At 42.9% G+C, this 27,939-nt stretch overlaps 1 protein-coding gene and 1 long non-coding RNA gene across 4 annotated transcripts in view; one reads left to right on the top strand and one right to left on the bottom strand.

Moving 5' to 3' along the window:
* Positions 1-329: 329 nt before the first annotated feature.
* LOC129524978 (uncharacterized) lies at positions 330-21,682 on the bottom strand. 2 transcript variants are annotated; one of them, XR_008668988.2, is made up of 4 exons: positions 21,628-21,682; positions 2,243-2,510; positions 571-751; positions 330-476 (listed from the first exon to the last, which is right to left on the bottom strand). It is a non-coding gene; the product is annotated as an uncharacterized lncRNA (long non-coding RNA). The 2 variants fall into 2 exon arrangements; XR_008668990.2 differs by lacking the exon at positions 21,628-21,682 and adding an exon at positions 21,570-21,623.
* A 173-nt stretch (positions 21,683-21,855) lies between these two features.
* ALG14 (ALG14 UDP-N-acetylglucosaminyltransferase subunit) overlaps positions 21,856-27,939 on the top strand; it is a 90,050-nt gene continuing 83,966 nt past the window's right edge. For both annotated transcript variants that reach the window (XM_055352753.1, XM_004026172.4), the window contains exon 1: positions 21,856-22,120. In XM_055352753.1, the coding sequence (XP_055208728.1) occupies positions 21,985-22,120 (136 nt within the window). In that variant the 5' untranslated portion in view covers positions 21,856-21,984. The remainder of the gene's footprint in view (positions 22,121-27,939) is intronic.

Genomic DNA, 27,939 nt, shown 5'->3' on the forward strand with positions numbered 1-27,939 from the left:
AAGAAAGATAAGATTATCTTCATTTTACAGATGAAGAAATACAGGCACAAATAATGTGTTCAAGGTCACATTAGAAGAGGAGCTAGAATTTAAACTCGTGTAGTCTGTCTCCACAACTCATACTCATGGATGCACAAGTTAAGTAGAAAGCCTGAAGAATTCCTCAGGCCTCATACTATGGGTGAAGTTAAATTATTCAGGCTTTAATTATCCAGGATAGGCGATAAGGGAGTAAGTATGTTTTAGTTATTTATTGCTGCCTAACATATGATCACAAAACTTAGTGGCTTAAAACAACAATCATTTATCGGTTAACAATTCTGTGGGTCAGTATTTGGGCTGGATTTAGCTGGGAGGTTCTTCTGCTGGTTTCACCTGAGCTCATTCACGTGGTGACAGTCACCTGGAAGGTTGGTGGGTTCTTGATAGTCCAGATAAACTCTCTGGTGATCAAGACCAGTTCACAGATGTTTAACCTGTGCAGTGGCATACAGCACTCACTTAGAAGGGTTTATCACTCTGTTGTTGCCATTTAAAAATTATTAATAATTATGGTACAAGAGATCTCACTGGGCCTCGCAAGTTGGTGCTGGATGTCAGCTGGGCGTCTTTCTCCATGTAGACTCCTATCCTCAAAGAGGCTAGCCAGCCAGGCATGGTGTGTAATCCCAACACCTTGGGAGGCCAAGGTAGGAGGATCACTTGAGCTCAGAAGTTAAAGACCGGCCTGGGAAACAGTGAGACTCCATCTCTACCAAAAAAAAAAAAAAAAAAAAAAATGTAATTAGCCAGATGTGAGGGCATGCACTTGTAGTCCCAGCTACTTGGGAGGCTGAGGTGGGAGGATTGCTTGAGCCACAGAGGTTGAGACTGCAGTGAGCCATGATGGCACCAATGCACTCCAACCTGGGTGACAGAGTGAGACCTTGTATCAGAAAAAAGGGAGGTGCTTAGCCCAAGTTTCTTCACATGATGACAGGAACTTTCGAAGAGACTGAGAGCAAGGCTTCTTAAGGTCCAGGCTCAAAATTCCCATATCATTATTTTTTATGCATTTTTTTGGTCAAAACAAGTCATAGGCCAACCTGGACACGATGAAGTAAAGGTCTGGAGTCCATCTCTTAATGAGAAAAACAGAAAAGTCACATTGCACAGGGTCATATATAAAGGGATGGGACAAGATTATGACTATTTATTGCAATCTACCACAGAAGAGATATGTGGTTAAGGTAAAAGGAAATAATTTCAGTTTGGGACATGTTATAGTTGAAGTCTCTCCTGTGGTAAATTCATGCAAAGGTATCCAGTATTTGGATAACATATATGTGTCTAGAACATAGAAGAGAATCCTGGTTGGACATACGAATTTTGGAATTGTCAATATGCAGTTAATAGGTTTCTGAATAAACAGATCAGTACTCCCAAAAAGACTGCATTACATGAAGGTGAAGGCTAACAAAGAGATATAGTCAATCCCTTGGGACACCCAAACATCTGAGTGGACTCTTCTTCACATACAGCTCAATCTCCCTCTCTACCTGTGGTCCTATCAACTTTCTGCAGCCAGCTCAAGGTCAGTACCTCTGGGGGAAGTACAGCCTGCTCTGATACATCCAGATATGACTGCTTACAGTCCGATGACCCATAACATAAAAGAAAGATACTCAATCCCCACTTTCAACCCAATATGCAAGGTTAGAACAGAAACAGAATTAACCACAATAAAAACTTCCATTTGAAAAATAAAAGAATGGAAACCTGATACAATCAGTAGTCCTTAATTGCTTGTTCGTTTGTTTTCTCTCCAAGCAGAAATCTCTCCACTGGCCATGAAAGAAATTCCTTGATTAACCTCATCTGGGCCCCTGGGTTCACCCTCTGGGAGGTTCTTCCTTGTGCATTATTCTTCAAGTTAAAAATTGAAGTGGATGTTGGAGAATATGTTTTCCTAGAGGCTGCCTTAGGATATGAACAATGACTGGCATTTCCAAGTCAGATTTGTGGTTTCTTTAGCAATAGAATTTCTTCAAAAACTTAGTACAAGGCCAAGTGTGGTGACTCACACCTGTAATCCCAGCACTCTGGGAGGCCGAGGTGGGCAGATCACCTGAGGTCAGGAGTTCAAGACCAGCCTGTCCAACATGGGGAAACCCTGTCTCTACTAAAAATACAAAAAGTAGCTGGGCATGGTGGCACTCACTTGTAATCCCAGCTACTCGGGAGGCTGAGGCACAAGACTCACTTGAACCCAGGAGACAGAAGTTGCCGTGAGCCAAGGTAGTGTGTCTGGAATTGGTGGGTTCTTGGTCTTACTGACTTGAAGAATGAAGCTGCGGACCTTCGCGGTGAGTGTTACAGCTCTTAAGGTGGCGCGTCTGGAGTTTGTTCCTTCTGATGTTCGGATGTGTTCAGAGTTTCTTCCTTCTGGTAGGTTCGTGGTCTTGCTGGCTTCAGGAGTGAAGCTGCAGACCTTCGCGGTGAGTGTTACAGCTCATAAAAGCAGTGTAGACCTAAAGAGTGAGCAGTAGCAAGATTTATTGCAAAGAGCGAAAGAACAAAGCTTCCGCAGTGTTGAAAGGGACCCGAGCGGGTTGCCACTGCTGGCTCGGGCAGCCTGCTTTTATTCTCTTATCTGGCCTCACCCGCATCCTGCTGATTGGTAGAGCCCAGTGCTCTGTTTTGACAAGGCGCTGATTGGTGCGTTTCCAATCCCTGAGCTAGACACAAAGGTTCTTTACGTCCTTACTAGATTAGCTAGAAACAGAGTGTGGACACAAAGGTTCTCCAAGTCCCCACCAGAGTAGCTAGATATAGAGTGTCGATTGGTGCATTCACAAACCTTGAGCTAGACACAGGGTGCTGATTGGTGTATTTACAATCCCTGAGCTAGACATAAAGGTTCTCCACCTCTCCACTAGATTAACTAGATACAGAGTGTCCACACAAAGGTTCTCCAAGGCCTTACCAGAGTAGCCAGATACAGAGTGTCGATTGGTGCATTCACAAACCCTGAGCTAGACACAAGGTGCTGACTGGTGTGTTGAGTTAGATACAGAGTGCCGATTGGTGTATTTACAATCTCTGAGCTAGACATAAAGGTTCTCCACGTCTCCACTAGACTCAGGAGCCCAGCTGGCTTCACCTAGTAGATCCTGCACCAAGGCTGCAGGTGGAGCTGCCTGCCAGTCCTGTGCCGTGCACCTGCACTCCTCAGCCCTTAGGTGGTCGATAGGACTAGGCGCCGTGGAGCAAGAGGCGGCGCTCATCCCGGAGGCACAGGCCGCACAGGAGCCCACGGAGGAGGTAGGAGGCTCAGGCATGGCGGGCTGCAGGTCCCAAGCCCTGCCCCGCAGGAAGGCAGCTAAGGCCCGGTGAGAAATCGAGCGCAGCGCCGGCGGGCTGGCACTGCTAGGGGACCCAGTACACCCTCCGCAGCCGCTGGCCCAGGTGCTAAGCCTTTCATTGCCCGGGGCCGGCAGGGCCGGCTGGCTGCTGGAGTGCGGGGTCCGCCAAGCCTACTCCCATCTGGAACTCCAGCTGGCCCGCAAACGCCCCGCGCAGCCCCGGTTCCCGCTCGCGCCTCTCCCTCCACACCTCCCTGCAAGCTGAAAGAGCCGGCTCTGGCCTTGGCCAGCCCAGAAAAAGGGTCCCACAGTGCAGTGGTAGGCTGAAAGGCTCCTCAAGTGCCGCCAAAGTAGGAGCCCAGGCAGACGAGGCGCCGAGAGCGAGCGAAGGCTGTGAGGACTGCCAGCACGCTGTCACCGTTCAGTAGCGCCATTGCACTCTAGCCTGGGCGACAGTGCAAGACTCCATCTCAAAAACAAACAAAAATGTAGTACAGTAGTCCCCCCTTATTGGCAGAGGATATGTCTCAAGACAATGGATTCCTGAAACCACAATGGTACTGAACCCCATTGCCATCAATCAGAACATGTTTAGATGTCTGCCACCCACAAATTTAATGCCTTTTTCATTATAACAAGACACTAATCACACACCGTGGCTGTAACTTTTGCAATTTGAGGTGCCATAACAAAACTAACATGATTTTTTTTCCTTCTTCACAATCTCATGGACAGAAGATTCGTTCTTACTGTAGATCTTTCTTAATAGTCTCAGCATACAATTTTTTTCTTTCCTTATTAAATTGAGAAATTTTGCCTTTTTATTAAAAGGAAGCACTTTATGGCTTCTCTGTGCTATCTGAATAGCCAGCATCACTAATCTTGTGCTTTGGGGCTATTATTAAGTAAAATAAGGGTTACTTGAACACAAGCACTGCCATACCACAACAGTGGATCATAACTGGGAGGGCTACTAAATGACAAATAGTTGGGTAGCATATACAGCATGGACATGCTGTACAAAGGCAGGATTCACCTTCCAGGAGGGATGGCTGGGATAGCATAAAATTTCATCATGCTAGTTATAAGGGTGTACAATTAAAAACTTATGAATTGTCTATTCCTGTAACTTTTCATTTAATATTTTTGGAAATCATGAAAAATGAAACCGTGTGGGGACTTGTAGGCTTCTATGCCGTTTGTCACCCATCCATTACATGTGCCAGTGATAGGGACAGGAGGCAGGGAAATTCTGGGCAGAAGAGGGCAGGTCCCCGGTGAGGGTCCCACCTCCAAGCCTGGAACCATGGCCCAAAGAGGGAACGTGCATTCCTGTTTTCCCACTCAAATGTTGCCTTTTCAAAAACTACCCATGGCCTGCCCCACCGTCATCCTGTACCCATAAAAACCCCAGGCTCCACCAGCAGAGAGAAGAGAAAAGGAGAAGCAGCTGGATGTCAGAGAGAAGCAGCTTGACTTCAAAGGGACAGCTTGATGGTGTGGCTTTGGAGAGGAGTCTGACAGGGGATGGCTGGACTCCAGGGGAAGATCACCTTCCCATTCCATCCCTTTTCCAGCTCCCCTTCCCTCTGAGAGCCACTTTCATTGGCAATAAAATTGTCTGCATTCACCACCCTTCAATTTGTTCATGAAATCTGATTTTTCCTGCATGCCAAATAAGAGGCATCACTCCAAAGGCTGTCACACTGACCCTCTGCCCTTGCTGGTGGAGAGCAACTGCCTCATGCAAAACAGCAGAGGGCCCACTGAGCTGTTTAACACTTAAGCCATCCACGGACAGCACAGCTAAAAGCGCACTGTAACACACACCCTCTGGGGTTTTAGGGGTCACAGGTACTCCCCATTAGACACTGCCACGGGGCCTGCACAGAGTTTTGCTCCTGCCGGCACCCAAAAGCACTCACCCCAGCTCCTGCACCTGCTCACCTGCATGCTCCCTCCCATGAGGGGCTGAGCATAATGGGTTCAAGTGAGTGGAGTTTACCCCTGCTAGTGGAGAAATGGCTGGCTAGCCCCATTGCCCACACTCTGGGTCCTACTCATGAAGCAGTCAGGGAAAATTTCCTGCTTCACCACGAACTACAATGCAAGTTATTTTTTCAATCTACCTCTTAAATTTGCTTATTCTCTAGTTCCTATCATCTACTCATTCATCTTTTCATTGCTTTAATGGTGGCTATTTTAAGATAATCTTAAAAAATAAGTGAGGGCAACTCCCTTAATCTGATCTTTGCTGCAAGGCTAGATCTCTTTCTTTGGCTGAAGAATCTTAATGGGAGGACTTGGAGAAAGTCTCTGAGCAACATTCCAATATCCTGTTTGGACTACAGAAATAATTGAACTTTCCAATACTGGGAGGCCCCAATGTTCTGTAAATTCTTCCAAAACCAGACAAGATCAGGCGCATTCAGGGTGGTGTGGCCATAGAGTGTACATTCTTTACTTTCTTCCATCCTGCGTGCAAACCCATCATTTCTTATGTGAGCTCATTGCTTTCTTGAAAAACCTTGCCAAATGCAGCAAAGAGAAACCATTATATATCTATATTCTGGTCTCTTCCAAACGCTTCCCCTAGAATTCAACTACAGAAGGAACATGATCAGCCTTCCAAGTTAAATAGGTAACATTTTTACCAAATGTTTTATCACATCCTAACAAGGATCAACAGTTTCCCAGCCTGAGAGGTCTGTTTCCTCACTGCCAATTTTCTGACTGCTTAGGCAGTACTATGTTTTTGGATTTTAGAAGTTTTCCATTTCCAAGTATCAATTTCTGTATTAGTTAGAGTAAAGGCTAAGAGATCCCAGAATCCAGTGACATAAAGAAAATAGATGTTTCTCTTCCTCTCACCTAACAGCCAGGCCTAGACTAAAAGAGCAGCTCTGTTCTAGGTTTGCCTTTCTAAAATTCAGGTCATAGAGGATCCAGGTTCCTTCCATCTTATTGTTCCACCCTCTTCTAGGATGTCTTCCCCATCTTCATCATCACAGCTGGTCACAGACATGTCCATGAAAGAGAAAGAAAGCAGTCCAAGGCAAGCCATCTTCCTTTAACAAAGTAAGGCAAAAGTTGTATTCATTGCTCCTAGTTATATTTAATTGGCAAGCACTTACTGACAAAACCACTGCTCACTGCAGAGGAGGATAAGAAATGTAGTTGCCAGCTGAGTGAACACGTGACCAGCAAGAAGGGGAGAACAGTTTTCTGGGGACAACTATTAATCTGCCACAAAAAAGTAAAAAGGAAAGATATCCATAGCTAAGAATCCTTAGAAATGCAAAGACCAAAAGGGGATAAATAAGCTTCTTAGAAGAAAACAAAGTGAGAGCATGAAAAAAACATACAGCAAAATCTAGCTGGTGGGTACCCACGTTTCCATTTTATGATTTCAGGTACTTTTCTGAATATATTTTATAAATAAAAGTTTTATTTATTTATTTTTTTAAGAGACAGGGTGTGCCTCTGTCACCCAGGCTAGAGTACAGTGGAACCACCATAGCTCACTGCAGCCTTGAACTCCTGGGCTCAAGTGATCCTCCCACCTCAGCCTCCTGAGTAGCTAGGACTACAGGGATGTGCCACCATGCCTAGCTATAATTTTTTAAAAATTTTACTGTGGAGATGGGATCTGACTATGTTGCCCAGACTGGTCTCAAACTCCTGGCCTTCAGCAATCCTCCTGCCTCTGCCTCCCAAAGTGCTGGGATTACAGGTGTGAGCTACTGTGCTCAGCCGACAGTTTTGTTTTGTTTTTGTAATTTTTAGGAAAGTAGATAGAAAAAGAGAGACCTAAGAAGAATATAAAGATAGAACAATAGTGGTATGAGGAGAATCAGAGAAAATGGTATATTATGTCAATGTCAACATGCTTGTCTAAAAGAAAAGAAAAAAGTCAACAGAAGAAAATAATTTCATAAAAAAGGTTTTTTTCAGTTGGCTAAGAGAAGACAAGAAAGATAAGAAAAGGAAATATTCTTGCTTTCAGATGTCTTATTGTGGAAAGAAAAAAATAATATATTTTTTAAAAAGGCAATATTCTTTGGACTTGAAAATACAGATGTTATTAGAGAATAATTATGGTAGAAGTTACATTTCAGTGAATTGGGAAATGAAAATGAACATGGGAAAATGAGACAGCAAGTGTAGCCTGGTCTTTTTTAAGAACACTGGCTTTCACAGAAAGAATCCGACAGTTAAGATGACAACTAGCAATGACTAATTCCATTGGTATGAGTACCACTCTCAGGGGGCTGAGCTGGGGTAGCAGTAGTAGGTTGTAAGGTCAAACAGGGAACTCTTCTTTGCCCTCTGAAGGTTTGCTGAAAACTGAACTGACAACAGGCAGATTAATAGGAGAAAAAGGCATACACAGTTTATTTAACCAGCTGGGGGCTGGAGGTGGGGGAAATCACAGGAATGTGGTTACCCAATAACTCAATGAAGTCCAGATGCTTATATACTCTTCTTCCTAGGGGAAGAGGAGATGGGGAGCAGGGGTGTAGGGGAAATGAATGAGGTCAAAAAACAATGGCCTGGAATAAAGTTCCTCTGAACTCTGGAAGAGGTGGCCAGAAGATAAGGGGCAGAACTTCACTGTGAACAAAGGTTGTCTTATACAGAAAAATTCTACCAGAAAATCTCTTGGAGCTGCCCTCAGAAGAATAAATGAAAAGTCTGTCTGAGCATGGCAAAGATTCCCAGTCTCTTTTTTTATCCGGTGGTAATCTTTCCTGGTTATTTTTTAATTTTTAATTTTTTTTTTTTGAGATGGAGTTTCAGTCTTTGTTGCCCAGGCTGGAGTGCATTGGTGCAATCTTGGCTCACCAACACCTCCGCCTCCTGGGTTCTAGGGATTCTCCTGCCTCAGCCTCCCAAGTACCTGGGAATACAGGCATGCGCCACCACGCCTGGCTAATTTTGTACTGTTAGTAGGCACGGGGTTTCTCCATGTTGGTCAGGCTGGTCTAGAACTCCCAACCTCAGATGATCCACCCGCCTCAGCCTCCCAAAGTGCTGGGATTACAGGCGTGAGCCACGGCACCCAGCCTCTTTCCTAGTTATTTGATAAAATTCCTAGGGAGGGGGTCTTAAGACAGTTGCATTTCTTTTGTAAAAAAACTTCACTAGTCAGATAAGGAAATTCCAGAGACAGAGTCCCTCCCTGTGCTTCAGAAAGAAAGAGGATCCCAGAGACAAAGGGCAGGGAAAGGTCAGAGAGAGACCTTGGTTCTGAGTCTTATTTCCGAAGCCTTTCAATTTTCTTTAATTCAAGGTACTAGGCATGCCAAAGTACCATATTCCAGGGCATTGTTTTCTAAGCCCCAACAGAGTCCAAAAGACTAGGGTTGTTCACAGTTCTTCTACTGCCCAGGGTTGTCCACAGTTCTTCTACTGCCCAGCATACATATAGTGCACATCTTGGCTGGACACAGTGGCTCATGCCTGTAATCCAGACCTTTGGGAGGCCGAGGTGGGAGGATCTCTTGAGGCCAGGAGTTTGAGACCAGCCTGGGCAACATGGTGAGACCATGTCTCTACAATAAAATAAAATAAAATATTAGCGAAGCATGGTGGCATGCACATGTAGTCACAGCTACTCAGAGGGCTGAGGTGGGAGGATCACTTGAGCCCAGGAGTTCAAGGCTGCAGTGAGCTACAATCATGCTACTGCTCTCCAACCTGGGTAAGAGAGAAGAAGAACCGCCTCAAAAAAGAAAAGAAAAGAAAAGAAAAGAAATGCATCTTGAACAGCTGGAAAAACAGAGTGCTCTGTATCTTAGGTTGGAAAAGTTTTCTCAAAGTTCAGAACTTCTCTTGAATGTGTTGGTTAAAACTTAGAATAACGAGATCTTGGGGCCTCCAGAGATAGTACCCTTTATCTCCACTCTCACAGTCAGTAATTGCCACTGTTGCATGAGATAGATAGCTTGTTCCCTGGAGAGTCAGGGGTCCAAATTGGGTGTAGAGATGAAGAAGGACCAGAAAACACCTTAGCCACAGCTGGAGTTTGGGCAAAGCCCTACCCTTTCAGAACATCAACTGAGGTGGAAGGGGTCAATAAACAAATACATCTGAAGAAGCATATGAATCAGCAACAGTAAATCTTATAAACTTCAGGCACCTTTGTTTGGCAGACTAAACTCGAATATTCAACCGCCCCCGCCCCCACCTTCCATTCTAAACTTCCGTAAGAGACTCAGAGTCAACAAATTCTAAAGATGACTCTAATTCTTCAAAGTAGTAGAGAAAGCAGGAATCTCTTGTTCTTATATAATAAAGCCAAAATTCCTTTAAAAAAATATTATTTCACAGAGAAAGGATTAGATTTTGTCGTCTCTGAGGAAACTGAATGCTTTTTATTACAACGAGTGCTTACATTCTAAGTGACACAGCTCACTTCTCACATTGGTATGAGAATTCAACCACCATTGGCAGATTCACCGTCAGCCTTATTCATGGGGCTTGAGCTCACAGTCCTCTGAAACCCCCAGTTACTGATGTACTCACTCAGATGAAGTCTTAGGCATTGTGATACAGAAGAATAAACCGAGATGAAACATCTACATTTTTTGGTGGGAAGTGCTTGAATATTTCTGAAGGAGGTAGACAAGGCCACCAGACTGAGGTTTGGAAGAAAGAAATTCAAGGATGAGAGAAGGCATCAGGGGAGTAAAGAGAATGGTTCTCCTTGTGAGGCCTAAGTCTGGAAGATCCCCCCTCTTGAGTGGTTCCTCAACCCTTTTAGAAAGATCAGTGGAGAGCCACCTAGTGGTAGCTGACAGGGAAGGTTGGCCAAGATAAGACAAACCTAATATGCTCCATTTATTTGCAAGCTTTATCACAGAAAGGATCTGTTCCTGTTAGTTTTCAACCAAGCTCTCAGACACTCTTTGGGTCAGTATATTATAGAGGTACCCAGCATGCACAGGACAGTGTCATTCTAGGGCAAGTCTGTGTCAATATTATGACTTCTGAGTCATTGGGAGGGCCATGCTTCCTCCATATGCTGACAGGAACATCCATATAATTCACCAAGAATAGGCTGCCTGACTGCATGTTCAGAATGATCACCTCTCAACATCTGAAATATAACTTTGCTCTGTGCTTAGTAGAAGGCTTCAGTTCCAAGACATAGTCCAACTGCGTAAAAATAGAATGGGAGTGGAAAGGCACTCTGGCGAAGAGATAAAAGGTGTGGTTTAAAGACTGGAGTGCCATTTTAATGTGGCTGGACTGTCTGGCAGTTTAAAGGAGCTTTGCTGAGCCAGACTGATTGAGGAAGGGTTTTATTGATTTTTGCTTTTATTTTTTAATGGGAAAGACTTGAGCTAGTTTTATAGGCTAAGGGTAAAGACACAGTGAGACAGAGTCAGTGGTTCAAGATTCAGGAAAGGATAAATGATGTAAGAAACTGACCATAAAAGGGTTTGTTTAGATTATTAGCATCTTTTCAGAAAGGGAAATTAGAGATTCTTCTACATTTCTAAGTTAAGACACAGTTATTCCACAGTTCCATATGCAAATATTAATCCAGTGTTACAAAGTGTGAAGACTTTCTCAGGTTCATTTAGGTTATATTTCAACTTATCCCAAACAAATATAATCAGTAAAGAGCCCACTGGAGTGATGGTTTAGAGGAGATGGGAATCTTAGGCTTGCGAAATAGCTAAGTCACTTGAGATTTATATCAAAAAAGTCTGTCAGTAAATTAACAAACCTGTTTTGTTAACAAATTGAGAAGGTATTCATGAAGATTCATCAGCCTAATGGTGATGAAAGATGAACAGGATATTAAATAAGTCATGGAGATGCTGAAAAGAAACCAGGTTAAGAGGCATAGCTAGAGCTGTCTCTCTACTGTTGTAAAGTGTTATTGGTTATTTGCACAAAACTTCCAAGAGAAAATAATAATAACCTTTAAGTAGCATATCCGTAATTTTCATTTTGCTGTCTCCTCCTTCTTACTGTAAAATGTGTGTTGTTAAATACATTCCCTTAAGCAACATCACTATATTCCTGAAGTCACTAGATGGCCACGGTACATCCACAGGAAGTTAAGTCAAAGCACCAGCAGTGTTCATTTAACATGGTAAAACCTCCATTTCCTCACCTACAAAATGGGGATAATAATAGTACTTAAGACCATAGGATGGTTGTGAGAGGTGGTTGAGAAAGCACGTACATGCTTACTAAATGGTAGGCAGTGTGTGTTATTATGCATATGATTTTCACAGTAGGTTTGCCATGCTTTTTCTTCATATAAAGTTAAAGAATAATGAATACATAAAAAATGAAGAGACACAATTTGTGTGTTTCTATTAAAAACAAAAAGCTCTGTGGCGGCAGAAAATAATTCGAGAAAAAAGGGCAATGTACACAATGAAGGAGAAAATAAAAACGTAATGAGGATGCCAGACACAGGCTTTGTGGGGAGGGAGGACTCGGCTGAGGAGAAAATTAATTTAGTAGATCTCAAAGATAAGCAATGTTTAGTGCAGAAACATAATTGCCTTTACTTTACTTATAGGTCAAAAACTGAAAAAATGGTCACTTTGAAAATTAAAGAAGCTGCTATTATTGTGGTTGTCATTAATAAACATTATAATGTGGTATGAATGATGCTTCCCATGATAGTCTGGGAATGTACTTTTAAATAATATTTTCATGTTTTGTTAAATTTGGAACTGATGGAGCATTTGGGGTGTACAAGGTTAGGGCAAGGGATTTATAAACATGTCTGAAAAGATGTATCTGGGATAAATCAACATAAAGTGAAAAAGAGAAAGAATACAATTGTTGTGTATTAGTAATTTCACTAAATTCATCTTAAACAAGACTTGAGTCTATCTATCTATCTATCTATCTATCTATCTATCTATCTATCTGTCGAGAGAGAATCCTTTTTGAATGTACTTGGAGAAAAAGCAAGAAAAAGTAAAAGCAATCCTTGACAGAAATGTTAAAAAAACCACTTAAAAAATTGTTGTCCTTCTATTTAATTGTATAAATGAAAAATCAGACATAGTAAATAATATTTCTATCTTGTTTTATTTAATATATAGCACAGTAGCTAGTATAAATATAAAATTTTTTTTCTTTCATTCTTTTATTTTTTTTTTTGAGACGGAGTCTCGCTCTGTGGCCCAGGCTGGAGTGCAGTGGCGCAATCTCGGCTCACTGCAACCTCCGCCTCCCGGGTTCACGCCACTCTCCTGTCTCAGCCTCCTGAGTAGCTGGGACTGTAGGCACCCAACACCACGCCCAACTAATTTTTTGTATTTTTAGTAGAGATGAGGTTTCACCGTGTTAGCCAGGATGGTCTTGATCTCCTGACCTCATGATCCACCCGCCTCGGCCTCCCAAAGTGCTGGGATTACAGTGGTAAGCCACCACGCCCAGCTGTTTTTGTTGTTGTTGTTGTTGTTGTTGTTGTTTGTTTTGTTTTAAGACAGAGTCTTGCTCTGTCACCCAGGCTGGAGAGCAATGGTGCCATCTCTGATCAGTGCAACCTCTGCCTCCTGGATTCAAGTGATTCTCATGCCTCAGCCACCCTAGTAGCTGGGACTACAGGCATGCAGTACCATGCCCAGCTAATTTTTGTATTTTTAGTAGAGACAGGGTTTCACTATGTTGGCCAGCTGGTCTTGAACTCCTGGCCTCAAGTGATGCCCGCCTTGGCCTCACAAAGTGCTGGGATTACAGACATGAGCCACTGCACCCAGCCTACAATAAATAGTTTTAATGATAATGGAGAAGATACAAGTGTGGGCTATAGAGTCAGACTGACTATGATTACACCCTGACTCTACCAATTCCTGGCTTTGTAACCCAGAGCAAATGATATGATCTCTCTGTACCTCAATGTCCTCGTTTGTCAAATGGGTATCAGAAGTGTCTAATTAGCTAATCCATGTTTGGAGTACCTGGCATATAATAAATACACAATGAATGCCCATTATGGTAAGTATTAAATAGTTGCCTTAGCCTTCAAGGGCTAGCATTTGAAGAGTCCTAGGTAGTGGCTTCATCCAGGAAAAGGTTGTGACTCAAATATATATTAGTATATTTAAAAAGAAAAAAAAATCTTGACTATAACTAAGATTATTTGGGTTGTACTAGGACAATTTTTATCACCCATCCTGCCCAATCTTCTAGATGATCTTTAACAGTAAAGTGTATAACCATCACTCCTGGTGGTCACATGGTTCCAGTTCTGTCTCTGACCCAGACTAGGAAATCCCTTCCAGCTTTATCCTACCTTGTCATGAACAGGCATGATGCTGACCAAAGTGGTGTCCCTGGTTGTTGCATAAAAGCTTCATTCTTTTTTATCTATACTTTTCTACCCTTATTAAGATCGACGATGGTTGAACTCTGCTGGGAAGGGACCTAGCTGCCAGGATCCCTAGCAGCCCACACTCCCAGGCAACCCATAAAATAACTGGTTGAATGACTTTTCTCCAGGGGGACCTGTCAAGAGGCATGCGGTTTATACAGTCAGGCTCATTGTTAAGTCACTGCTTGGGTGTTAACTGTTATTACCTTACCACTGTACTACCAGTGCCTAGCTTAGTGTGCAGCATTTAATAGATATGAACTGAACTAAAATGAATTGAAAGCCTGCCTACATTCCTATTTACTTAAATCCTCAGAAGCCTCTGAGATCATCCTTTATCATTCTAATTCCTATCTCTATAGTTCCCCCAATCTGACCCAACCTCTGTTCCACACCACCCTTCAAAGCCTTTCACAGCACCTTTTGGGCATCCTGCTATAACCTGCAAATTTTCCCTCTATCTTAAGCTTCTCTTTGAATGTCTTCTTCACTTCCCTTCTTAAGCTGAAGGCTTGCTCTCTCACACTTCCCCAGTATGTCTCTCAAATAGAAGCCTTTTGTTTCTCACTCCCACAGGAGGTGGGGAGGGCATCCCGCTTTCTCTCTATTGTTGCTTCCACACCATTCTCCTCCTTCTTTCAAACTCCAGTTCCTTTAAAGTACTTGCCATGTAGTTGTATCACCTTGTATCAGTCAGTATCTGTATCCCCAATAGCATATAGGTGGCACACTTGTATCAGGTTAATTTGAGGATGAGTTATAAAGGGGTTATTTACAAAGGTGTGAACGTGGTAGGGAAAGCACAAGGGATGGTGCAGTAACCTAGGGCTAGTAACAGTGGAGCTGGTACCACCCCCTAGATCTGAAGGAACAAAGAAAGGAAACGCGGGCACCCTGAAGAAAATATATGTATAGAAAAGGCCATATCGAAAATAGCAGAAACCTTCAGTTCAGGGACACAGCCTTCCCTCCATCAGATCTTCTGCTGAAGATCATCACTGGCCAAACTCAATAAGAATCAGAGGGCAAGGAAACCGGTTGATTTAGTCCCTAAGTCTCAGCTAACATGGAACTGAGTGAAGTGGGAAAGCATGGAGAATGAATCTGGAGAGACAGATGGAAGATATCCAGCTCATACCCAATGATCTTTTTCATTGCTACCACTCTCCAATTTTTTACTCTTTGAACACATGAGCTCCTAGCTAATTATTTTCCTCTCTACCCCTCAGTGATTTCAGGATCCAGTGATATTTTTCATCCATTCCCAGTGATACTCTAAATACTACTACTGGTAATAACACAACATTCACTTCAAGCATTCCACTCTCTGACCATCTCTTATGTCTACGGTTCACTTACTCTAGTTCTTTCATTGCAATTTTTCAATCTTCTGGGGGCCTCCGATGCACAGATCTTACTACCATGCTACTGTTCATCCACTCCCCCACCCCCACCCTCCTGTCTTCATTTTCCACTAGGATTACATGAAATTTCACAGACCTCACTCCCTTGAAGAGCGTCTTTTCTCTCCTTTGTATTCACCCATCAATGCTCCAACTCTAGTCAACTGCCTTGGTATGTTTTGTGCTATTATAACAGAATACCTCAGACTGGGTAATTTATAATGAACAGAAATTTATTCCTCATGGTTCTGGAGGCTGGGAAGTACAAAATCCAAGGCTGGCAGAAGGCAGAAGGGCAAAAGAACACAAAGAGAGCAAGAGATGGAACTTGCAGCATCAAGCCCTTTCATAATGGCACTATTCCATTCATAAGAGTGGAGCCCTCGCGAACTAAACACCTCCCATTAGGCCCCACCGCTCAACAAAGTTCCACTGGAGGTTACATTTCAAACACATGCTTTTTGGAGGACACAGTCAAACCATAGCACCAACTGTCTGCCTTTTCCACTGGGGGGAAAATACATAAAATTATGCTGACTGGTTTCTCATTATATTTGCTATCACAAGCCTCAAATGGGCATTATAATCTGCCCAGAAATCCTACACTGGTCCTGGTGAGTGTGCCAATTACTCTTTAAGATGATTATTTCATACCTTGTCTTCCTTCAAGCTTCCCACACTGTACACTCTCCACACTCTCATTGACTCACCACAAATTCTACAAACATCTCTATATCTACATTCATCCCTGTTCTCCATTCTGTTACGACAGAATGAGGGTCGTTCCTCCTATCAAAGACCAACTTCCCCACTTGTGCTCCAGGTTCCAAACCATTCCATCTTTTGAAGATACTTATTCCTGTGCTCATTCTTTTTCCCTCCTGCAGCAATTTTCCTCTACTGGCTCTTTTTAACATCAATATGTCAATTAACTCCCATCTTAAAAAAATAAGGTTTCTCAATTCCAAATGCTCCTCCATCTCCCACCCAATTTATCCATTCCCCTCAAAGAAAAACCTGCAATAACTGGAGACTGTTTTTTTTTTCTTTTTCATGTCCCATTCTTTCTTCTCATTTCCATCTGCCTTCCATCACTACCTTATTTAGATCTCCAGTGACTAACCTGTTCCCAAAATATCTGATCCCACCTGTCAACAGCATGTGACATAGCTGACTGCACTCTCATTCTTCAATTATTTTCCTTTCTTGGTTTTCGGGGACACCATTCTTTGCTAATTTTCCTCTTATCACCCCTTTTCTTTTCCATCTTCTTTGCTGGCTCAATTTCCTCTACTAGATCTCTGAATGTTAGTGACTCCAGACTCTTCTCTATCCTGCACTGTCCAATACAGTAGCCACTAGCCACATGTGTCTATTTAAATTTAAAATAATTTAAATGAAATAAAACTCATTTCCTCAATCACACCAGCCATATTTCAATTGCTTAAAAGGTACATGTGGATAGTATACAACATGGATACAAAAAACTTATATCATTGTAGAAAGTTCTATTTGACAGGACTGACCTCAACTCTTCTTTGGTGATCTCACCCAGTCCGATAGCTTTAAATACCATCTATACGCTAATGAATTCTAAATTTATACCACTAGATCTGACCCAAGCTTCAGGTCTGCACATAAAACTGCCTATCTGACATAACCACTTGGATGTCTAGCAGGCTATTCAAACTAAAGTCAAAAACAGACCACTTCATTTTCATCCTCTCCTCCCCTTCCCCTACCCACAAAAGCTTGTTTCTCCTTCAGTCTGTCTATTCTTTGCATATAATACCACCTAACCAGTTTGGAATCAAAAAATCTAGGAGTCATCTGGATTCCTCGTTTTTTAATCCCCAATATCTAATCCCTTAACAAGTTTTATTGACTCTACCCATAAAATGTATATCAAAATCTGACCTCTTCTCCCTCCACTGTTATCTCCCTAGTCCAAAGTTTTTGCCTGGACCACTGTCTTATTTATATGACATCCACTGCACCTAAAACAGTGTCTGGCACATAGCAGATGCTTATTAAATATGTTGAATAAATTAACATGTACAATCCTACAGAAAAGTACAAAATTATCTGAACTTCTAAAATAACTTTAAAAATATGCATGAGTAATATTTGCTGTAGAAACTTTGGGAAATAGATTTAAGAAGAGAATAAAAATTGGCCAGGTGCGGTGGCTCATGCCTGTAATCCCAGCACTTTGGGAGGCCGAGGCGGGCAGATCATGAGGTCAGGAGTTCGAGCCCAGCCTGGCCAACATAGTGAAACCCTGTCTCTACTAAAAATACGAAAAATTAGCCAGATGTGGTGGCAGGAGCCTATAATCCCAGCTACTAGGGAGGCTGAGCAAGGAGAATGGCTTGAACCCGGGAGGCAGAGGTTGCAGTGAGCCGAGATCGCGCCATTGCAATCCAGCCTTGGCGATATAGCGAGACTCCATCTCAAAAGAAAAAAAAAAAAAAAAAGAGAATAAAAATCACCTCCCAGCCTGAGCTACATGGCTCACACCTGTACTCCCAGCACTTTGGGAAGCTGAGGCGGGTGGATTGCCTGAGTTCAGGAGTTTGAGACCAGCCTGGGCAACGTGGTAAAACCCTGACTCTACAAAAAATACAAAAATTAGCCGTGCATGGTGGCACATACCTGTAGTCCCAGTTACTTGGGACACTGAAGTGAGAGCATCTCCTGAGCCCAGGGAGGTTGAGGCTGCAGTGAGCTGAGAGCACACCACTGCATGCCAACCTGGGTGACAGAGTGAGACCCTGTCTCAGAAAAAAAAAAAAAAAAATCACCTCCCAGACATGCTTTACTTACGACTGGTTATAGACCACATATCGTCATTCATTTTGTCAACTATTAGCATAGTTTTCATGCTTTTTGCAGCACTGTAATTTACTTCCATGAATCTGTTAAATGCATTGTCAGCACAACTCATCTTCCCAAGAGAAATTTTAATTGTTGCTTCTTCTCGCTCAGTCTTAACTTTCCTGATTAATCCACTATAGCTTTTTTTTTTTTTTTTTTTTTTTTGAGACAGAGTTTCGATCTTGTTGCCCAGGCTGGAGTGCAATGGCACGATCTCAGCTCACTGCAACCTCCCCCTCCTGGGTTCAAGCAATTCTCCTGCCTCAGCCTCCTGAGTAGCTGGGATTACAGGCATGTGACACCATGCCCAGCTAATTTTGTATTTTTAGTAGAGACGGGGTTTCTCCATGTTGGTCAGGCTGGTCTCAAACTCCTGATCTCAGGTGATCCACCCTCCTCAGCCTCCCAAAGTTCTGGGATTACAGGCGTGAGCCACCGCGCCCGGCCTTTCTTTTTTTTTTTTTTTTTTTTTTTTTTTTGGAGACAGGGTCTCTGTCACCCAGGCTGGAGTGCAGTAGTGCAAATATGGCTCACTGCAGCCTTGATCTCTTGGGTTTAAGCAATCCTCCCACCCCAGCCTCCTGAGTAGCTGGGACTACAGGCACACACCACCATCATGCCTGGCTAATTTTTTATAGAGGTAGGGTCTCACTCTGTTGTCTTGGCTGGTCTCAAACTCTGAGGTTCAAGTGATCCTCCTGCCTTGGCCTCCTAGATTGCTGAGATTACAGGCATCAGCCACCATGCCTGGCCCACTACAGCTTCTTGACTTCTTGATTATCTATACTTTCTGTGTCTGTCACAGCCCAGGACTTTGCTTACCCAGGTGACATTTTTGGCAGGAATTCTCAGCTATGTTCCTGTCCCTGCCTGCTACCTAGCTGCTCCCTGCAGTTCTCAACTTTCTTGGCAGGAAAACTGAAGAGTTTTATGATGACCTTAATTCAGAATAATTCCACCAATAAGTCCAAACAATGTCTGGTAAACCACCCTCTTTGATTCTCTGCATTTCCTGGCAAGCCCCCAATGTTTGATTGCTTCCATTCATTCCAGCTACATGCCAAGTGTGGTCAAACTGATATTTCCTACAGATATAGGTAATTACAATAGTGAGGGGATGAAGTAATGGGAAATGCAAGGGTGTCCTCCAAGTATTAAATCTACCTTAATATAGAGCTTGGGGCCTGGAGCTAAGTAATTATCATATGCCTGACATTTTCATTGCATGTGTCATTTACAAAGCTGTTTCAGACACATCATCATCATCACAGCAATCTAGATGCTATTGTTTGCCTACCCAACAACCCTCCCTGCAGCTTCCTCCTCACTGAGAGAATGCCTATTTTGTTCAGTACCCACCCTCCATCCAACAGCCATATATTACAGGTGAGTTGTAGATCATCCTCCTCCCACCTCCACCAGCTTTGAAGTTGCTTTCCTTTTATGCCTGGGAAAGTGATATAAGTATGGCCAAAAGGAGTGAAAGAAAGTCTGCTGTGAGGGGTTCTGGAATAAGTTTCCTTGCCTTAAAAAAATAAAAAAATAAAGCAGGCCGGGCATCATGGCTCACCCGTATAATCCCAGCACTTTGGGAGGCTGAGGCGGGCAGATCATGAGGACAGGTTCAAGACCAACCTGACCAACATGGTGAAACCCCGTCTCTACTAAAAATACAAAAATTAGCTGGGTGTGGTGGCACATACCTGTAGTCCCAGTTACTTGGGAGTCTAAGCCAGGCAAATCGCTTGAATCCGGGAGGTGGAGATTGCAGTGAGCCGAGACCGTTCCACAGAGCAAGACTGCGGGGGAGGGGCAAAAAAGACCCGACAAGATAACCTCTTTTTTGGCTATGGAGATTGCCCTGTTGGATGTAACCATCGACACATCCCATTCCGGGACCACTAGTGTCTTAAGTATGAGGTAAGACTGTTTCAGGTTGAAGACAATATTAGGAATGGCAGAGTGGGCTTATACAAGTAAATGATATTCTTTGTATTATCCTCGAGCTGTTTTTCTTACTACACCAAAGACCCTACCTCTGGACTTCCAACTATGCATTTGTAAGCCCAGAGAATTCTGACTCCATTAAAATTTGAGGGACACTAACTTCTAAGTCCACAACTATGAACTTTCTCCACCCTTACTAGCTAAGTAGCCTTAGGCAAATTATTTAACTTTCATGGAATCTACTTGTCTGTAAAAAGGGAAATAATATCCACTTTAAGGTCTTACTGCGAGAATGTATAGTTAAGAAGATTTGATGGAGCCGGGCGCGGTGGCTCATGCCTGTAATCCCAGCACTTTGGGAGGTAGAGGCGGGCAGATCACCTGAGGTTAGGGGTTCGAGACCAGCCTGGCCAACATGGTGAAACCCTGTCTCTACTAAAAAAAAAAAAAAAAAATAGCCAGGCATGGTGGTGCATGCCTGTAGTCCCAGCTACTTGGGAGGCTGAGGCAGGAGAATCACTTGAACCTGGGAGATGGGGGTTGCAGTGAGCCGAGATTGTGCCACTGCACTCCAGCCAAGCGACAGAGTGAGACTCTGTCTCAAAAAAAAGAAAAGAAAGAAGATTTGATGGAAGACAATTTGGAAAGTGTTGTAAGGTCCACGAACTCTACTCACAAAGTCTCCCAAACTTGCTTGCTGATAGGAATGGACACGCTGGTTACATAAGCTAATCCCAGGTGCCCGATCCCCGGAAATTCTGATTCAATGTTTCCTAATGGACCCTGGGAGTCTGCACTTTTAAAAACACATTCTAGGCTCCAGGTAAGTGTGGTGATCAGGCAAGTTTGAATTTAGCGAAGGAATACAGGATGCAGTACTCCTGTCCAGCAGGACTCAGATTTCTGGTTTCTGATTCTAGATTTGACGCTATTCCACTTGGGCAAGCAGTTGCACCTTTCTGAACCTGTTTACTCATCTGTATACCTGTTCAATATAACCTACAGGTAGGTCTATGGTGGACCGAAGGCAAATTATATTTGGGGTGAAGGGGCTCCTGATCTTAGTATTTTATGTTGTCGTAATGTGGATTAATTAGACATAATTAATTAACAATTAATTAATTAGACATAATAAGCAAAATTGGGATTGAAGGGGGTGTTGGCAGATCATCATTCTGGCTGAGGACATGAGAAACACACTGGAAATGCTTTGTGATAAAATTAACTGAATATTAATTGTAGGACTGTGCCTTGTCTATCCTGCTACCTAGAGCCACTGAACTTTGCAATCCTCTTAGGAGTGTGGCTTACCTTTAGGTGGTCACCCTCAACTACTCTGGTCACACTGAGAGCTGTGAAAACCTCGAGAAAAGTTAAAAACATACGTGTTGGGAGACAGGGGGTTTGGATGAGGGCCCTAAATTCGATGTTTAAGCCTAGGGTCCTTACTGGCGTACACTTTCAGTAATGTCTGTGTGCAACAGAAACATTTCTCTTGGCATTAAAAAAAAAAGAAAGAAAGAAAGAAAGAAAGAAAGGATGTATTCCCTTAGCTTCAGGTGGCATTCACGAAGTCGATAGAGCCAGAACATCTCCTAACTGGGGAGTTTCGGGACCTTTAGGGCGCAGAGACTGCCTGACCTTGTCGTGGGCGTAAATCAAGCTTCCCCAGCGCTTAACTTTACGATTTTCAGCTTACGCTTGGCTGCAGCTGCGCAGAATCCGCGCAGAAGCAGGGGTTCCGTTGACAAACGTGAACGTAGAGAACGCAGAAGCCTTTTAACGCTAATATGCAGTTTCCCTGTATGGCTGTTGTGCATTATTAATCTAGGTATTGCGTATTTAGATTAGGAAACACGAATGCTACATGATAAATGAGGTAAAATGGATTGTGAGCGGGACCCCAGCTTCTCCCTCGCCTCCACTCCTCCCAGCTCAGGAAAGACCAGCCCACCAGGAGGTGCGTCCTCCCCGTTTGAGTCGCTTCGGCACCCGTAGTTGTGAACTTTGACAGCGGCTGGTCCCCGGAAGTTGGACGCATGCGCCGTTTCTCTGAATGGTGTGTGTTCTTATTCTAGCTGCGGCAGCAGGAGCTGTGGCGGTTTTCCTAATCCTGCGAATATGGGTAGTGCTTCGTTCCGGGGACGTTACGCCCCGGGAGTCTCTCAGTATCTTGGTAGTGGCTGGGTCCGGTAAGTATCGAGGAGGCGACTGTCGGACTTGGGTTGGTCACTACAAACCCCAGAGTGCACCGCGACGCTCTTCCCTGGTCCCCTTAGCACTTCTTGGAGTGTTGCTTGCAGAGATTTGTAGTTTCTCTGCCTTGCCGGAACCGGGCAGTCCAGCCAGGGTAGGGGCTGGTTTGCTGACGCGGCCCAGAGGTTTTTTTTATGACAAGTTATTTACACTTGTCTGTAATTAAGACTCTCTGTAGCGTATATTTTTCAAACAATTAGTGAACAGAGAACGTAGAAGCCTTTTGATGCAAACATGCAGTTTCCCCCTATGGCTGTTGTGCATTATTAATCTAGGTATTGCGTATTTAGTTTAGGAAACACGAATGCTACATGACAAATGAGGCAAAATGAATTGTCACATTTATAAATACACAAAGTCCAAGAGGATAAAAACAATGATCTACGGGCTGTAGAACAATACACACGCGGTGGCAGAGTGTGAGCAACACACTGACCTGTCAGGTAATATACAATCTAAATCCACCAACTCTGTAGGTGCTTACAGTTTTAAATACACATATTTGACAGGGACAGACAGACACACACAGACACAATGTAAACATCTGGGTATGGCAGGAGATTGCATCCAGATAGAACATGTATAGTATGAGTAAATGTACTAAGTTTATGTTCAAGTATAACGCATTAGTTTATTCACTTAATCTGTTTTGAGCTGTTAGAAAGACCAAACACTAAACTAACCTCTGGAAATAACAAAACTGACTAACATTACTTGCCACGGAGTGCTGACTCCGTGCTAAGTCCTGTGAGAGATGCAAAGATACAGCAGTAAATGAAATAGAGAATACAAAAAAACTAACAGAAAATAAATCAAAATGAGTATTTGCCACAATGAGATAAATGCTATAATCTTGTAATAATTGTGTAAGAAGTACAAATTGCTATGGCAGTCTTCAGGAAGGGCACTACTTTATCAGGTCTTAAAAAACAGACAGCTTCCTGGAAGAAATGATGCTAAACTGAAACTTGAAAGATGACCCAGAATTAGTCAGATGAGGGACAGCCAGGGTTTCGAGGGCTGGGAGGATGTGAAAAGAAGGTGATAGCACTTGGAATGACCGGAGTTGAGAGAACACTATTGTGTACAGTTCAATGTAGGGAGGTAAACTGAGTCCAGATTGTAAAGGGTATTTAAAATCTTGCTTTTTTTCTTTTTTATACAGAGTCTCACGCTGTTGCCCAGGCTGGAGGGCAGTGGCGCAATCTCAGCTCACTGCAACTCCACCTCCCAAGTTCAAGCCGTTCTCCTGCCTCAGCCTCCCGAGTAGCTGGGATTACAGGCACCCACCACACTCAGCTAATTTTTGTATTTTTAGTACAGACAGTGTTTCACCATGTTGACCAGGCTGGTCTTGAACTTCCGACCTCAAGTGATCCTTCTGCCTCAGTATCCCAAAGTGCTGGGGTTGCAGACGTGAGCCATCCCTGACCTAAAATCCTGCTTTATAAAGCAATTGCTGCTACTCCACTGTTGATATCCTGTAGGGGTTAAGACCACAGGCCTCTAGGTTGTCATAACACCACACATGAATCACATCTCTGCCACTTACTACCTTGGGGATCTTAGGCAATTAGTTAACCTCACTGAACCTTCTGTTTCTACATGGGTTGAGAGAGGACAGGAGAGATTAAATATGATCATATTTAAAGTGTTTAGGCCGGGCGTGGTGGTTCACACCTGTAATCTCAGCAATTTGGGAGGCCGATACAGGCGGATTGCTTGAGCTCAGGAGTTGGAGACCAGCCTGGGCAACATAGTGAAACCCTGTCTGTACATTAAATAAATAAATTAGGTGGATGTGGTGGCATGCACCTATAGTCCCAGCTATTTGGGAGGCTGAGGTAGGAGGATCACTTGAGTCTGGGAGATGGAGGTTGCAGTGAGCTGAGATTGTGCCACTGCACTCCAGCCTGGTTGACAGAGTGAGACCCTGTCTCAAAATGAAATAAAATAAAATGATATAATCAAAAGCTTAAATTAAAAAATAAAGTGTTCAGTAAAGTGCTTGACATATAGTGTCAACCTAAAATAATCAAAGGGCTCAATATCCAGTTAGAAGAGTTTATTCAAGCACAAAGCATGAGATTGGGTGTCTGGGGAGCAAACCTATACCAAAGAATGTAATCAGTGCTCCCCATGTGGGGAAGAATGAAGGTAGTTTGTATAGGCAAGAACAGAGATGCTGAACAAAATTACAACATTTTCCTTACAAAGGCCAACATACAGATACAAGATTTGGTTGGCTACTGTAAAGGCCAAGGGGAAACTTCCCTTTTGCCCTCTGAAGTTTCACTGAAAATCACTAATAAGGCAGAAATAATAGGAGAAAAGGCACACAAATTTATGAAGTGTATATGAAAGTGTTCTGAATGAAGACCCAAAGATACAAGGGAAATGGTCTGTTTTTATGCTTAGGTTCAGCAAAGTATGGACAGCCATGTAGAATTATGACTGGACAAAAGGGTATAATTTAATGCTAATAGACAGTAGGGAAGCCCAGCAAGGCCTGTCTGTCTAGATTTTTCTTGGTCTGTCTGAGCATGCATTCCTTTCCTTCTGGATATGGGGTAGGGCCCTCTCTGGAATGGGGGTCTTATGACCTACTGTCAAACAAGGTAGATCAGATAATTTTTTTAATTTAATTAATTAATTTTAAAAATAGAGATGGTGTCTTGCTATGTGTGCCAGACTGGTCTTGAACTCCTGGCCTCAGGCATTCTCCTGCCTTCCAAAGCACTGGGATTAAAGGTGTGAGCCGCCTCGCCCAGCTCCCCAGCTCGGATAATTTCTTTATGGCCAGTTTTTACACAGAAAGGTGGAGTAAAATTAGAGTAGTATTTTTAGGTTTTATAACCAGCTTTTGGGAGAAGGAGTTCTTGGTTTCTGTGACCCGCCCTGGGGAAGAGAGATTCTAGTTTCTATGGCAAGCCTCAGGGGAGTATGGGACTGAGAGACAGAGGACAGGAGAAGGCCAGAGAAAAATTTTTACTTCTAAGGCCTTCCTTTTGGGATATTATTTTCTAAGTCCCAACACAACTATTGATTACACACTAAGGGATTTGTTTAACATTCTGGTATAAGGAGGTAACAATCACAAAGGCCTCTATCTCCAATGTCATTTAGTCTAGGTTTGAAAAAAGACTAGGGAGTCTGGTTAATGTATAACATCTCAACACAAAGGTCAGGAAGCAACAGACATACACCAAAGAGTAAAAGCCATGTTACATGAGTCAGTTTCCAGGGCCTAGCTTTTCCCCTTGGCATAATAAATTTGGAAGGTCTTGACATTTTCTTTTCTTTTTACATAAGCATTTAATAAATGGTTACTGTTATTAGTCTTGGTGGCAAAAGGAGCTTTTGAAGTTTTGTTTTGGTTTTTGTTTTTAAGACAGACTCTTGTTATGTACCCAGGCTTGCCTCTAAATCCTGGGATCAAGCGATTCTGAGACAGCCTCCCGAGTAGCTGGTACCACAGGCACGTGCCACCGCACATGGCTTATCTTTTTCAGTGGAGAGTCACCCACTTCAAGCCTGCATTGTCAAAAGAATGTCTTGACAAAGACTGAAGTAGAGAAACAAATAGGAGCCTTTTGAATATTTCAGATAAGGATGTGAAAAGAAGGTGATAGCCCTTGGAATGGCCAGAGTTGAGAGACTGGAGTCTGACTGGAGTGATAGGTGTGGGGCTGGAGAAAAGCAATCGCATTCAGATGAGATTGGAAGATTTTAGGAGTTAAATCCACAACTGTGGATTGAAAGTAGAGGATGTGGGAGGGAAGGACTGAAGGGTGATTTCCAGGTTTCTGACTTGAACAAATGGATGGATGTTAGAACCATTCACTTGATAGTGTTACATTTGGTGGACTAGAAACCAAAATTAAGGTTGATAATTCACCTGGCAAATGGTGCCTTCATTCAGATTATTGAGGGTAGGAAGGTATCAAGAGCCTGAAAGAACCATGCCAATTATAGGAAGACTTGTAATCAAATAAGCAGTTTAATAGTTCATGCCCAAAATTTTGGAGGAGGCAGAAGGCATTTTCAATATTTACCTTGAAGACCAAGTGACATTTACTCTTTAGATATCATAAAATATTATTAGTAGGCCAGGCACTGTGGCTCACGCTTGTAATCCCAGCAATTTGGGAGGCTGAGGTAGGTGGATCACCTGAGGTCAGGAGTTCAAGACCAGCCTGGCCAACATGGCAAAACCCCATCTCTACTAAAAAATACAAAAAAATTAGCTGGGCGTGGTCGCAGGTGCCTGTAATCCCAGCTACTCAGGAGGCTGAGGCAGGAGAATCGCTTGAACCCAGGAGGCAGAGGTTGCAGTGAGCCGAGATCGTGCCATTGCCCTCCAGCCTGGGCAACAGAGCAAGACTCCATCTCAAAAAAATAAAAAATTATTAGTAGATCACTTCTGTTCAGAGAACATTTGCCAAAACTACTTTTCTTTGAAACATAATACAGCCTTCTTAGGCAAATGTTAGATTTAATATCAAACTTTCATTCATTCTTTCATTCAATAGGACAGCCTGCTATTTCTAGGAATAGGAGGTACAGCAGTAACAAACACAAATCCCTGCCCTCGTAGTATGGTGCTTGCCTTCTAGTGAGGCATGGATAGAGGGAGATAAAAAGCAAAACAAATAAATAGACTACATAGTAAGGTATGCAGTGATAAACACTACAATTTGGGGAAGGGGCATTGCTTTTTTATGAAGATTGTCAGGGAAAGCCTTCTTGGGGAGATGACAGCCAACAGCAAGGAGGCTAGAGTGATTAGAGTAGACTGAGTAAGCGGGGAGGAACAGGAGATGAGCTCCAAGAGGGAACATAGTTGAGGTCAGAGTATAAGAAGCCTTTTATTCCACATGAGACATGAAGCCACTGGAGGATTTTGAGCAGAAGTAAATAATTTGATCAACTCGAATAGGGTCACACGGGATGTTATGTTGCGATAGACTGAAGGGGAAGTGGGTCAGGGAACAGATCAGGAAACTGTTCATAATCCGTATGAGAGGTGATAGTGGCCTGGAGCAGGGGAGTAGCAAAAGAAATGGTGAGAAATGATTGGATGCTGGATGTATTTTAAGGTAGAACTTAGAGATTCTTATTCTCAAAAAAATGTATCTTAATAAAAGTAAAATGGAAGACAAAATCCATCATTTTAATGACTTTATTCAGTAACAAGTTTAAATTTTCAGTGAATATACTGTCAAGCTAAATAACAGAGAGAGATTCTCCAAAGATAATAAGTGTATTCAAGAGTAAGCATTGTAGTGTGGAAAACACATGCCGAATAAACTATGGGTACATTCAAAGAGGCAAGGGAAGACAGCAATTTTTAAAGCTAAAATGGGGAGGGTTACGTAAGTTGTTTTGAAACAATTATCCTTGCTTACAGGGATCAATAATAAGGGTGGCATCAGTCCAAGGTTAGGCAGGCAACTGCTGGGCAGATGTCCTTGCAGAAGTTTTTTTTTGCATAAGGTTGCAGTGGCCTTTGTACAAGGTTGTGGTTTTGGTATAGTCTTTTGTAACAGTTCTTGTTTTCAGGCGATTGAGCATTAAGAACCCTTCCTTCATGGCCTTTCCCAGCTCCATTTTGTCACAAGTGACTCTATTTTTGTCCTGACAACTTTCACAGTATTCAATGAGGGTTTCCTTAAAAAATAAAAATAAAAATAAAAAATTTAAAAAAGGAAATAAAAGACTATTAAAGCAGGTATAATGAAGTTTTAATTGTAGT

The sequence above is a fragment of the Gorilla gorilla genome, chromosome 1, assembly GCF_029281585.2.
Source record: "Gorilla gorilla gorilla isolate KB3781 chromosome 1, NHGRI_mGorGor1-v2.1_pri, whole genome shotgun sequence".
NCBI classification, from domain to species: domain Eukaryota; kingdom Metazoa; phylum Chordata; class Mammalia; order Primates; family Hominidae; genus Gorilla; species Gorilla gorilla.